This window comes from Lontra canadensis, unplaced genomic scaffold (assembly GCF_010015895.1).
Source record: "Lontra canadensis isolate GAN:19392208 unplaced genomic scaffold, GSC_riverotter_1.0 scaffold59, whole genome shotgun sequence".
In the NCBI taxonomy this organism is placed as follows: domain Eukaryota; kingdom Metazoa; phylum Chordata; class Mammalia; order Carnivora; family Mustelidae; genus Lontra; species Lontra canadensis.
This window is the reverse complement of record NW_022631053.1, coordinates 9,054,112-9,067,088: the sequence shown is the minus strand read 5'-3', so window position 1 is coordinate 9,067,088 and position 12,977 is coordinate 9,054,112. Positions and strand designations below refer to the sequence as shown.

The following is a 12,977-nucleotide window of genomic DNA, read 5'->3' as shown; positions in this document are numbered from 1 at the left end:
TTTACCTGGAAACCCCTTAAAAAAAAAAAAAAATCCAAGGAGCATGACTTGCTGCTAAGCTAATTTCAAAAGTGAAAAAAAAATTTAACATATATTAAATGGTTGGTAAATGTCAGGCATAGTTTCATTCATATAATCTCATCAGCTCTAAGAATTAGTACTGTTTTTATCTGAGAGATCAGTTAAGTAACAAGATCAAGTGCAGACAACTAATGAAAAAGAATTCAAGCCCAACATGTCCAGCACTGGAGCCTCACTACTACTGCATATCACTATGAACCTAGAATTACCCCCACCATTTCTTCCCTATGTCCAGACGGGTAGAGTAAGACCTTTCAGAGCAGTAGTTTACTGTCCTCATTCTAAAACTTCCCTTTGTAGGGAAGGACATGCGGGTGCCTAGGTTCCACATCCCTTCTCCAGAATGAAGAATGTCAGAAAAGGTGCCATCAAGAACAATTCGGTGAACACTTGTGCAAGTGCCCAGTGGCTGGCAGCAGGCCAAATGAGAAAGGGAAGAGTCATGCTCCACTTTTCTTCCCACCCATTCTCTCCCTAGTTTTCCTCAATTACAGCAGCCCACATCTGAGTTCAACAAATGAGTTTATGTGGTGAAACAGAAGTCATCATAACAAAAATATCCACCAATAAACTATTTGCTTAATAAAATGACTTTGCACATACAACTACCTCTTCAATGTCAATGCTAGCTAAAACCTAGTTAGCAAAAGATGAAAATTTTCATGAAGTTGATAAAAAAACATGTTAAAAAAGGCTCCAATGACACACAAAGGCAATCACTTATGATGGTGTCATACAGGTAGCTAAATTTTAAAAATGAAAATTAAAAACTGTACCATTACGACAGGTATCTCAAAACATAATGGTCTTGCATTAAAATGGTAAAGAGAGTCCTCACATGTTTTTATAAAAACAAATGCATGCGTGCACGCACGCACGCGCACGTGCACACACACACACACACAATCAACACTTGATTTTACTCTACTTGTTCCTATAATTAACCCATAGTTAAATAATTACTTCCACTTTGTCATATATATACTAAGACACATAATTTTCATAGTTTTTAGCTTCCTTCTTTAAGACAAAGTCCCAAATTTTCTTTTTCACTATGTACAACTAAATTTCAGTTTTTCTTTTACCTCCAGTAATAATTTATGTAAACATTTTCCTTCCTCCATTATACTGTGTGTCCCATCCTTATTCACAGAAGCACTGCAATAAAAAAATTTTAATTGTGGGGCGCCTGGGTGGCTCAGTGGGTTAAGCCTCTGCCTTCTGCTTGGGTTGTGATCCCAGGGTTCTGGGACTGAGTTCTGCATTGGGCTCTCTGCTCAGCAGGGAGCCTGCTTCCCACCCCCACCCCCCGCCTGCCTCTCTGCCTACTTGTGATCTCTCTGTGTGTCAAATAAATAAATAAATCTTTAAAAAAATTTTTAATTGAACTGAAGTAAAATCAATGGGAGACCGATCACACCGTAAGGCCTTAATGTCAAATACCTAAGTTATCAGTTAGCAGATATTGAATTATAGAAGAAGAATAATAAGAACGGGAAAGAGGCTAGATGTCTGCAAGACTGGGGTCTGGAATCAACATGAGGACAAGGAGCCAGTAGGAGAGGTAAAAAGCCAAAGAAAGGTGAAGACTCTTGACTTCAGCTGTCATCCGGGTGTGCCTCGGTCATGACATTCAAAGTCATCCATTTGTCAGAGCCCAGCAAGATTGTCCTCCTAAGCTAAACCTAGTTGCCATTCCACAGAGATCCCTGGCACTCTTGGTAAGAGACTTCTAGTTATGCTTGCCCCTGCCCATAATTATGGACTACCACACTCACAGGGTGCCAAACACCATGCTGAGTGCTACCCATCCCACTTTTTAAATATTCATGCTAATTTCCCCCTCCACCTGTGCATTAACTTTTGGGGGAGGAGGATATATTTTTTGAAAATTAAATACAATCAAAAAGTCCCACACTTGATTTTGCTGTTTGCTTTCAGAATGATCTCATAGCTAAATGATGGAGAGCATTTCTTAAAGACTTGGCACTTACTATGAAGATTCTGACCTTACACATAAGAGGCTATTTTCAATCACAAATGTCTAACAGTTTTACCTGGATAAAGTTTCCAACAACCCTACAAACACATTCTCATGCATAGTTGAGAGAGGGCCCAAAAGTAACTTTAATTCAGCTACAAAATAAATGGATCCTAATGTTTAACATATGTATTAGTTTCCTATGGTGGCTGTAACATATCACTTTAATGGCTGAATCAACACAAATTTATTATCTTACAGTTCCGGAGGTCAAAAGTCCAAAATGAATTTCACTAGGTGAAACCAAGGTGTTTGCAGGGCTAGGGGAAAAATCCATTTTCTTCTTTTTTTATACCATCTGTGGGCTGCCTAAATTTCTTGGCCCATGATCACCTTCCAACTTCAAAGTCAGCAATGACCAATGACCAATTAAGTATTTCTCACAATGCATCACATTGGCACTGATGCCTCTACCTCCCTCCTCCATATTTAAGGTATCCTTATGATTCCAATGGACCCACTCAGATAATCCAGGATAATCTCCATATTTTGAAGTCAGCTGATTAGCCATCTTAATTACTTCTGCAACCTTAATCTCCTCCTTACCAAGTGACATAATATATTCACAGGTTCTAAGAATTTAGTTGAGAGACCATTATTCAGCCTACCACAGCCTGTCTTTCATACCCAAAGATCCACATCCAGCCCATATGGAAAAATACATTCATTCTATCCAAAAGTCTCAACTAAGTAGTGTATCAACTCATGGTTTAAAACATAGTTTAGGGGCACCTGAGTGGCCAGTTGGTTAAGCATCTGCCTTCCACTCAGGTCATCATCCCAGGGACCTGGGATCGAGCCCCACAATGGGCTCTATGCTCAGCAAGGAGTCTGCTTGTCCCTCTCCCTCTGCCCTCCGCTCATCCTCTTTCTTTCTCTCTTGTATTCTGCTCTCTCTCTCTAATAAATAAATAAAATATTTTAAAAAATAAAATAGGGGTGCCTGGGTGGCTCAGTCATTAAGCGTCTGCCTTCGGCTCAGGTCATGATCCCAGCGTCCTGAGATTGAGCCCCACATTGGGCTCCCTGCTCAGGAGGAAACCAGCTTTCCTTCTCTCACTCCCCATTCCTGTGTTCCAGCTTTCACTGTCTCTCCCTCTCTCTGTCAAGTGAATAAATAAAATCTTTTTTAAAAATTAAAATAAAGTAAAGTAAAACAAAATAAAATCTGGTCTAAATCTTATCAGTACAAAAGTCCCAAATGTCAGCATCTAAATGAGTTACAAATGAGTTACAATCCATCCTGAGGCCCAATCCCTCTCCATCTGTGAACCTGTGAAACTCAAGAAACAAGATATCTGCTCCCAAAATTTGATAGTACTAATAGACATGGGAAAACAATTATAGACATTCCCACTCAAATAAAGTGAAAAATGAGGTTAAAAAAATTAGACATCAGATCCATGCAACTTTGAGATCCAGCTAGGCAAATTGCATTTGATTTCAAAGTCCGGGAATAATGTTCTGTGGTCCTTGGTTCTACCCTTTAGGATCTCAGCTCTGCCTCTGGGTTCTCAGTTCTCCCTCTTAGTCAACCTTATTTTTTCATCAAAGGTGGTACGTGTTTGTCACTAAGTAGATTAAGCAGCCTGTTTCTTGCTTGTCGAATTGTTGGGATCCAACTACCTTCTTTCATTACATCCTCTTACTTCCCTTTTCAGGCCCACCCAGATGTATTTTTGCTGATACAATATTCTCAGGAACCATACAGGTCTCCCATAGAAGTCATGGCAATTTACTCCATTACACAACAGGCTACTCCAGAGATATTTCCTGGATAAATCTGTCTCTCTAACTGGCTTTTGCTGAGATATTTGAGGGAATCTATGAGCTACATGTTCAATTTCTTCAAAGTGCCGTCTATGTAACTGAACACTCTGGTCTTACTTCTGAGGCCCTCCCAAAAGTTCTCCTACCCATAACATTGGTTTTCCCCAGAGCAAGCATTTCTGACAGTGACTCTCCTACTTTTAGCATCATTTACGATCTAGGAGGCTGAGGTTTTCTCAAATATCAAGTTCTGATTTCATTTTGCTTAATAGTTCTTCCCTCAGTCTGCCTCTCTATGCTTTTTACTGGAAGAAGCAGCAAGAAAAACCTAGGCTGCACCTTCAGTGCTGTGCACACAAATCATCTCAGCTAAATACCTAAGTTCATATTTATACGCTTTACTTACACAGAACTGCAGGACACACCTTAGCCAAGTTTTCTGCCACTGCATAACAAGGATCCCCTTGTCTCCAGTTTGCAATAACATGTTCTTGATTGGGGTGCCTGGGCTCGGCAGGTTAAGCCTCTGCCTTTAGCTCAGGTCATGATCTCAGGGTCCTGGGATGGAGCCCTGCATCGGGCTCTCTGCTCAGCGGGGAGCCTGCTTCCCCCTCCCTCTCTCTGCCTGCCTCTCTGCCTACTTGTAATCTCTGTCAAATAAATAAATAAAATCTTTAAAAACAAACAAACAAACATGTTCTTGATTTCTGTCTGAGCCCTCACTGGCAGTGTCTTTAATGTCTACATTTTTACCAACAGTCTGTTCATGACAATGTAGGTATTCTCTAAGGACATTTAGTTTTTTCTACCACACTCTTCATTTTCTTCTGAGTCCTCACTAGTAGAACTGACATCATCCATATCTCTAACAGTCTATTCAAGGCAACCCAGGCAGTTTCTGTCATGCTTTTCAAAATTCCTCCAGTCTATGGCCATTTCCCAATTCCAAAGCCACTTCCATATTTTTAGGTCTTTCTTCCAGCAGGCTCCACTTCCACGTATCAAAATCTGTATTAGTTTCCTATTGCCCTCTAACAAATCATTGCAAACTTAGGGGCTTAAGTCAACACAATTTATTATCTCACAGTTCTAGAAGTCAGAACTGGGTTAAAATCAAGTGTCAGCAATGCTGGATACTCTAAAGGAAAATCCATTTTCTTGCCTTTTTCACCTTCGCAAGACTGCCCACATTCAATGGCTCATGGTCTACTTTTATCTTCAAATCCAAGACCGGCAGGTCTAGTCATTATCTCATTGTATCATTGACACTGACTCTTCTCCTCCCTCTTCCAGATCTAAAGGACCTTTGTGATTACATGGGGCCAGAATAGTTTTCTTACCTGAAGTACAGTTGACTAGCAACCTCAATTTTACGTACAATTTTAATTCCCCCTTGACATGTAACATAATATAGGCTCAGGTCCTAGGATTGGGATAAAAACATCTTTGAGGGATCATTATTCTGCACACCACAATACATCTTTGCCTAATGATAAATTTTCAATTCTCTTCTATTAAAATGGCCCACTGTGTAATTTGGTCCCTGCTCTCTATATGTGTGTCATTTCCTATCACAACCCTATGTTTCCACTACAGTGAGTTTCTTCCATCTTTTCAAATGCACAATGCTCATTCCCAGCTTGGGATCTCTGCTCATGCTCTTTTCCCTGTCTCTGTGATTCTCCCTTTCTGAATCCCTGTAGCCCCTCTTCTCCAGACTACTCTGGTAAGAGTATCCTATCCTTCAGCTTTCAGCTTCAATGACTCTTCTTCAAAGACAGTGTCCCTGACCCTGTGATTCCCTAGACTGTAGATTCCCATTGCACTCTTTGTTTTTCTTCATAGCATTTATCTGAATGGTGATTAAATTATTATCTGTGTGATTGTTATTGACTATTTTTAAGACACTCTGAAAGTAAAGTTCTGATTCCTTTGTTATATGCCTAATACCTAGCAGAACAGGATTGCACAGTATTAGTGCATTTGAATGAATGAACATGTCTCTTTTAATCCTCGTAACAACATTAATTTTATACTTGAAAGTACTGAAGTTCAGAGAAATTGAGTAACTTCACCATAGGAAAACAACTAATGAGATTCCACTGGAGCTATCTGGTTTCTAAGCCCATCTCTTTGTCACTGTGTTAGTCTATTCTATCGGGGCACCAATGACATTGTCTCTAAGACCACAGATGTTCACGGACCATCATACTGACAAACAATCACTGCAGCCTACACTAACTTTCCTTAATGTAGTTAGTTACCTTTACCTACTAAAGTCAATGCCACCACCAAATGCCCGATTTCAGTCCTGTTTTTAAATACTGACATGAATAGACTTGTGGACACTTTTTCCTTTTAAAATCTTTTTTTTTTTTTTTAAGATTTTATTTATTTGAGAGAGAGAGAGAAAGAGACCACGAGCGCGGCAGGGGAGGGGGGAAGTCAGAAGGAGAGGGAGAGAGAGAGACTTTCAAGCAGACTCCCCACTGAGTACAGATCCCATTGCAAGACTTGATCTCAGGACCTATAAGATCATGACTTGAGCTGAAATCATCAGTTGATGCTTAATGAACTGAGCCATAGAGGCACCCCCTCCTTTAAAATCTTTAAATCTTGGGGCTCACTCAGTTAAGCATCTGCCTTTGGCTCAGGTCATCATCCCAGAGTCTGGATCGAACCCCACGCTGGGCTCCCTGCTCAGCGGGGAGTCTCCTTCTCCCTCTCCCTCTGCCCCTCACCCTGTCCCTTCCCTCTCTCTCTCTCTCACTCTCTCCCCCTCACTCTCTCAAATAAATAAAATCTGTAAAAAGGAAAAATAAAATAAAATCTTTAAACCTTAAAGTTCCTTAAAAATAACTACCAATGGGGCGCCTGTGTGGTTCCGTGGGTTAAGCCTCTGCCTTCAGCTCAGGTCATGATCTCAGGGTCCTGGGATCAAGCCCCATATCGGGCTCTCTGCTCCTCGGAGAGCCTGCTTCCTCCTCTCTCTCTCTCTGCCTGCCTCTCTGCCTACTTGTGATTTCTCTCTGTCAAATAAATAAATGAAATCTTTAAAAAAAAAAAAGCTACCAAACTTATTTTCAGATTACCAACTCAGGAAAAAAATTATGATTCGATTTTTATCTACTTCTCTTGTGAGGATTAATGGCATTATAAAATCTGTGAACACCTTAGAAGAAATTTTATTAAACCAACAGATGAAACTATCAACTTTGGGAACACGGCCAGACAAATTTAAAACCAAAGATCTAAAAATCATGCTAACATTGCTAGAAAGTCCTAGAGCTGTGCTGCTTATGTGTTCATTCTTGGTCTCTCAAGTACAGAGAGGAAAGAACATTATTATGAACACTGTCTTTACAAATACCTCCTAGACTTTAAACAAGGTAGGTAGAATTCTATTTATAACTGTATAATCCTTAGAACCTTTTACGAGCTTTCATAGATCTTTTTCATTGTCAGCATTCAATCCTCTATTTTTTTTAAATGTAAATGTATTTTTGTGGCTATGAGTCAGACTGCAGCTAGAAATACTTGGAAGATTTTGATGTAGATTCCAAACTGTTGCCTGGATACTTTTTCCTTTTGAAAATGATTATAATTGGCACAGATAAAAAGCCACATTTATTAAAGGATGATCTAATTTAGCATTTTCTTACTTCAATTTCCAATGCAGCTACAAATCAAATTTCAATAACAACAAAACAATTTTAGTGATACTATGGTTACTATTAGGATAAAAACCAGGTATGACTTTGAAATATATTTCCATTTGCTTTCATTGTACATACATAATAAAATATAACTATTAAATAATAGATTCATATTGCACAATAATGTACAAAAATTACTTACAGTTTCAAAAAGTACTGAATTATAAGCATCTTAAATACCACTAGAGGATAATGAAGTAACCAAAAGGAGAAGAAATATTAAATGAGCAAAAATCACTGGGAAATCATATGCTGAGACTTCTTAACTTTAAAGAAACAAAAGAAGATGGTTATACCACTGCAGAAGAAATTTAATGGTTCAAAATCTCTTTCATCTATACAGAACATATCTGATAGCATAAAGTAACTTATCTGATATGTTTATATGAAATCCAAGAGCATCTCACAGGTTTTGTAGTTTGTTACTATCCCACTATGACATTTTACACACTATACAAAAATATCTGCAGCATTCTCAATTCACTATAAATCAAATCCATAAAGAGTTCATAGTCTGAAAGCTTTTGTCTCTCTAAAACCCATGGAATCTCAGAGAAGTAGTAGGAGTCAGAACTGACTTCTTAACAATCTTTTCTAATAGCAGAGAAAAGACATTTCCAAGATAATGCAAAACTAATAGGCAGAGCCAAAGATCCACCTGTTGTCAATTCCATAATCTAAATCTTAGAATAAGAGAAGTTATTAAAGCACAATCAATAGATCAGTAATATATGCCTACTGAGAACATAGCAGGTAGCAAAGACTTCCTGAGTTACTGGCTACATGAAATAAGGCTCATAATTTGGCAAGAAATGAAATTTTACATCTTCAAATCTCAAAAACTATATTTATTAGGCATTTACTCTGTCAAAGCATAGGGCTTGGTACCAGAAAGGAAATAAAAACAATTCATCTATGTGCACTGATATGTAGTTACAATGGACAATTCATTTTGCAGCACAATGCCTACCTTGAAGAACTGACGATTTAAATAAAGATGAATACTTAACATTCCTTTAAAAAACTTGACCAGGAAAAGATATTAGTGCCTTAGACTATTTCCTAGAATTGTCTAATTGTCTAGCATGAGACCATAAAATGCACAGTCCTGAGGGTTTCTAGTTACGACAGCTCAGATAATCTTTAGAGGGAACTAAGAAGAACACAAGTATAATTTAAAGGATCTTTGGAAATTTTAAGGGCACTTCAACACCATTTGTGTATCAGGAGCTTTAGCTTCTGTAAAGCTTTCCAGTTACTCAAATTAGCAGACCTGAGATAACTTTGCTTCCAGTTCACAGGGATTGAAAATCAGAGATTTGAAAAGAAAGAAAATAACACAGGCTTAACCCTAATGACACTTCCATTCCCCTTTGTGAAGTTTGCTGACACTCTGGTCTTACTTCCTTTATTAAATTTTCCAAATTAAATTTGTTTCTAAGGGATTCAATATCTAAGCTGCACTCCCACCCCTCCCCCAAAAAGACCTCTAAGTAAATAAAATATCATCACAAATATTTGTCACAATAAAAACATTTAGTGGGCTCATAATTAAAAGAGAAAATTACATTTTAATTTTTATAAGAGTAAACTTGTTTTAAATAAATGCAACACAAGTCAATTTCCTCCTTTTCCCATTGTAAAGCAATAGTGTTACTGTCCATGGTGACACATACTGGTTATGTCAGGCAACAACACCACTACAGAGACATTCAAGTTTTATTTTATGCCTGTTTCTTGGTGGCAGATTTGCTAAAGTGGTTTTATTTTGCATATCCAACTCTTTAGCAATTATGAGTTACACTTTTCTTGAAGCCATGGTACCAAAATCACAAAAGAAAAATCTGGGTGGCTAGGGAGAAGATGCTTCAGTCAGTCTATCAGATATTTTAAACCAAACTTCATTTCTCTTTTGCCTTCATCTATACTTCACTGTATGTGAAAAGAATCTTTATGTATGTATTTAGCCACCTTTTAGAAACTTATATTACATCTTTCCACAAACCAAACAATATTCAAAAGCTTTGGTCAATCAAAGGTTTTAAGCATTGGGATTTGCTTCTGACTACATATTCAAATATAAATGAAAATGCAGACCTTATGCATCGCCAACACCCACAGACTCCAAAAAAAAAGTTCTATAATATTACGCATTCAATTAATAGTGATTCAAGATATACCTCTGAATTAAAATTTATTTGTAAAATTTCAAAAGAATACTGAAGAGAATATTATTCTCTTTCTCTTGACATTGATAGAGTAGAATGATGATCTCTCAAAGAGGAATTGTTTCAAATATGGTGTATTTGTGATATACAGTAGATAAAACTATTGAGAGCGATTCATTTTTCCAGAAAGCTACTCCACATAAAGAAATTCCTCCCAACCAGGCACCACTGTACCTGAAACTTTCAGAGAGCCATGTCTTAACTAAGATTAAGCTATCCTATTTTCTACCTTAATCAATTTCACCCAAACCAGGCGTTTGTGCTATAATTCATTGTTCCCCAGACTCTAAAATCAACCATCTGCCATCGGAGTTTCTGTACAGTAATTAAGGAACTATCCATTAGAACTGGCAAGAGTACAAGGTAAGGAGGAGAGGGCGGGAGGGGAGAAAAACCAAACCACTTAAAAAGAGATGGAAGGTGTGTGTGTGTATGTGTGTCACATTAACCCCTCCACATCTCAGCTCCAGATACTGCCATCCATGAGGCAATACAGAAGTTAGGAGGAGCTGTTGAGGCCAACTCCCTCTGGGATTATCCGAATTGAAACTGCATTGGGGACTCGGCACGCGCTCCATACCTTGAAAGAGAAAGGCTTTCGTCCCATTATGCAGTCCGGGGACCTGGCGCACTCCAGTCGTGGACTCCCCAAGTTCTAACTCAGTTAAGACGTCAATCTGTAGGGAGGGGTCCACACCAAGCCCCCAGACTGGTGGGAGGGTGGGGAAGAAAGAAAAAACACCATCAAAATACAAGCCTCTTCCTCCAGGGCATCAAAGACCGGCGTCTTGGAGACAGTACTGGGAACTGACTAGGGAAGAGGACTCCCTCCTCCACCGCGCAGAGCCTTACCTGAAATCAGCAGCCAAGCTTTAAATAGCGGAGCACCCAGTCCCATTTCCCTGACCTACTTTAAACCCCTCTCCGTGCAAAGTTCCCCCTCGGCTCTCAGACCCTGGACTAGGGGTGTGACCGGCCCTGGCGTCTCCAAGGCAAACACAGAAAAATCCAAATCCAAACCCACCCTCTACTCCAAGCTTCCCACTCTAGACCTACTTCGGGTGGAGGAAAAGCAAGGCGTCCCCAACCAGCTCCCGCTGCCCCGAGGCGAGGGCCATCGGTTCCCCGGCCCCGGCTCTGGGCCACTCACCTGCTCCGAGACCGAAGATTAAACAGAATGTTCTCAGTAAGACCCGAGACTCCATGGTGTGGATCTGCTCAGTCCATCGTCTCCCTCTTTAAAAATAAAAATCGAAGAGGTTCTCGGAATCAAGCGGGAAAATAGCGTTTGTGCCTCCTGCCGCTGCCTCGCATTTACTGATTAGTAGGATTAATACGATTTGGTTGCCTAAGAAAAAAATGGGAGGACCCCCCAGGCACGTGAAGAACTTAGACCCTCCAATGCGCACATCATTCCCACACGCAGAGCCGAGGCGGCAGCGCGGGCAGAACCGGGGGTGCCCAGAGAGAGGGGTCGGGCTCGCTCGGGGGCTGCTCCGCGGGGGAATTAGCTCTGGAGCTGAATAAAAGCAGCCGAAGGCACGCACACCCAGAGGAAGGGAGGCGGCCCCAAGAAAGCCGGGGGTGGGGCGGCCCCGCACCCGCCCGTCTTCCCCTGCCGCGCGAACCTGTTGTAAAGGCAGAGACAATGGAGAGAGCGCCGGAGACGCGCGGTGGAGAGACGGCTCCCCCGGAGCGGGAGGGGCAGGCCCGGGGAGGAGGGGAGAGGAGGGACAGGGAGGGACCGCCGAGGGCGAGGCCCGGCACTCCGCGTCCCTCTCCAGCCCCGGCTCCTAGCCCTGTACAGCTAGCCCTGGGGCTGCTGCAGCCCCGCCCTCCTACCTCCCTCACTCGCTGACCCGGGCAACGCCAACCTCCTTTCAGAATCCAAAGATCTAAATTCAAGGTGCTAAGTTGATGGGCGGTCTTTGCTCTCACCCCCTGATTTCGGGCGCGTGTCCTGAAAGACAGTCGGAGAGAAAGGACCACCCAGTCGCAGAAGGCGAGGCTAGAAGACGCGCTCGCCCGCCCTTTAGGCAAAGGAGGGAAGCCGGCGTACAATCGTGCGCTGGGCTCCGAAGCAGCCCCGGGGACTGGAAAGGGAACTCCTTCGCGGGGGCATGCGGAGGAGGGCCGCCCAAAGCAAGCTAGCCTCTCAAGGTGGGGCTGGACGAAGTAGAGAGAGACTGGCAGAGGCGGGTGGCGAGCCTGGGAAGCCCTGGCAGCCCTAGGGGAGAGGTTCCCTGCCCGGGGCGGGGCGCTGAAGAGCTTCCCTAGCGCGGAGCGTGCAGGGGAGAACTTATACTGGAACTGCTGGACAGCTCCGGGACCTCGCGCGCCCCCTGCCACACAACACGGAGAACGGGGCTCTGGTTCTCCAGGACACGCCCACAGCAGGAGACAAGGGCACCAGAGCCAGCGTGCCTGCCACACCAAAAAGAAGAGATAGATGATCGGTAGGTAGATAAATGGGTAGATGGATGGATGGATGTAAGGAAGGAAAAGAGAAAGGAGAGAAATAAGCAGAAGACAGAGCTTGGTCAAGATAGAAGAGCTACCCTGTTGTTGATCACACTCAAGCAGGCTCTACCCACCCTTCTCACCATTCTCACTCTGGGACCATAACAGTGAGGACATCTAAGATCTAATTCTCAACAGGCGAAAATACACTTAAAGTCAATTGCTCATAATATTTTTCAACACAGCCCTAAAATTTTGAGGTAAATTTTGAATAATGACATTCAATGCCCATACTGACAAGTAAGGGTTTCAAAAGTGATTAAAATGTTAATTGCTCCAAAGATCAATTGAGTATCTTAACTTTCCATCCGAACAAGTAGATTCTGAATTCTTTAACAGGATCCTACACAGCTAGTTACCAAAATGGAGTCTGAGTCTCCAGCAGAGAAATATGTACTATATTATACTATAATGGGGTGAGGGGGACATTTTTAGCTCTACTGTTGCATTTTTTAAGCAAAAAAATCAGAATCAGGAAACTTTTTCAGTATAATTTTTAATTATAGCTATCAAAATTTCCACTTAATTCTACTTGGGATTTTGCAAACTTTAAGAAAGAAATATTCCAGTACTTCATGAAATGTTGTATGAAATTTCCTAAATTTGAAAAACAAAATAAAA

At 41.3% G+C, this 12,977-nt stretch overlaps 1 protein-coding gene across 1 annotated transcript in view; it reads right to left on the bottom strand.

Annotated features, from left to right (window-relative positions):
- The window catches only part of NELL2 (neural EGFL like 2), a 398,788-nt gene that overhangs the window by 318,483 nt on the left and 67,328 nt on the right, over positions 1–12,977 (bottom strand). The window contains exons 3-4 of the mRNA XM_032876521.1: positions 10,987–11,072; positions 10,417–10,545 (exon numbers count right to left, since the gene is read on the bottom strand). Of these exons, the coding sequence (XP_032732412.1) occupies positions 10,417–10,545; positions 10,987–11,072 (215 nt within the window). The remainder of the gene's footprint in view (positions 1–10,416; positions 10,546–10,986; positions 11,073–12,977) is intronic.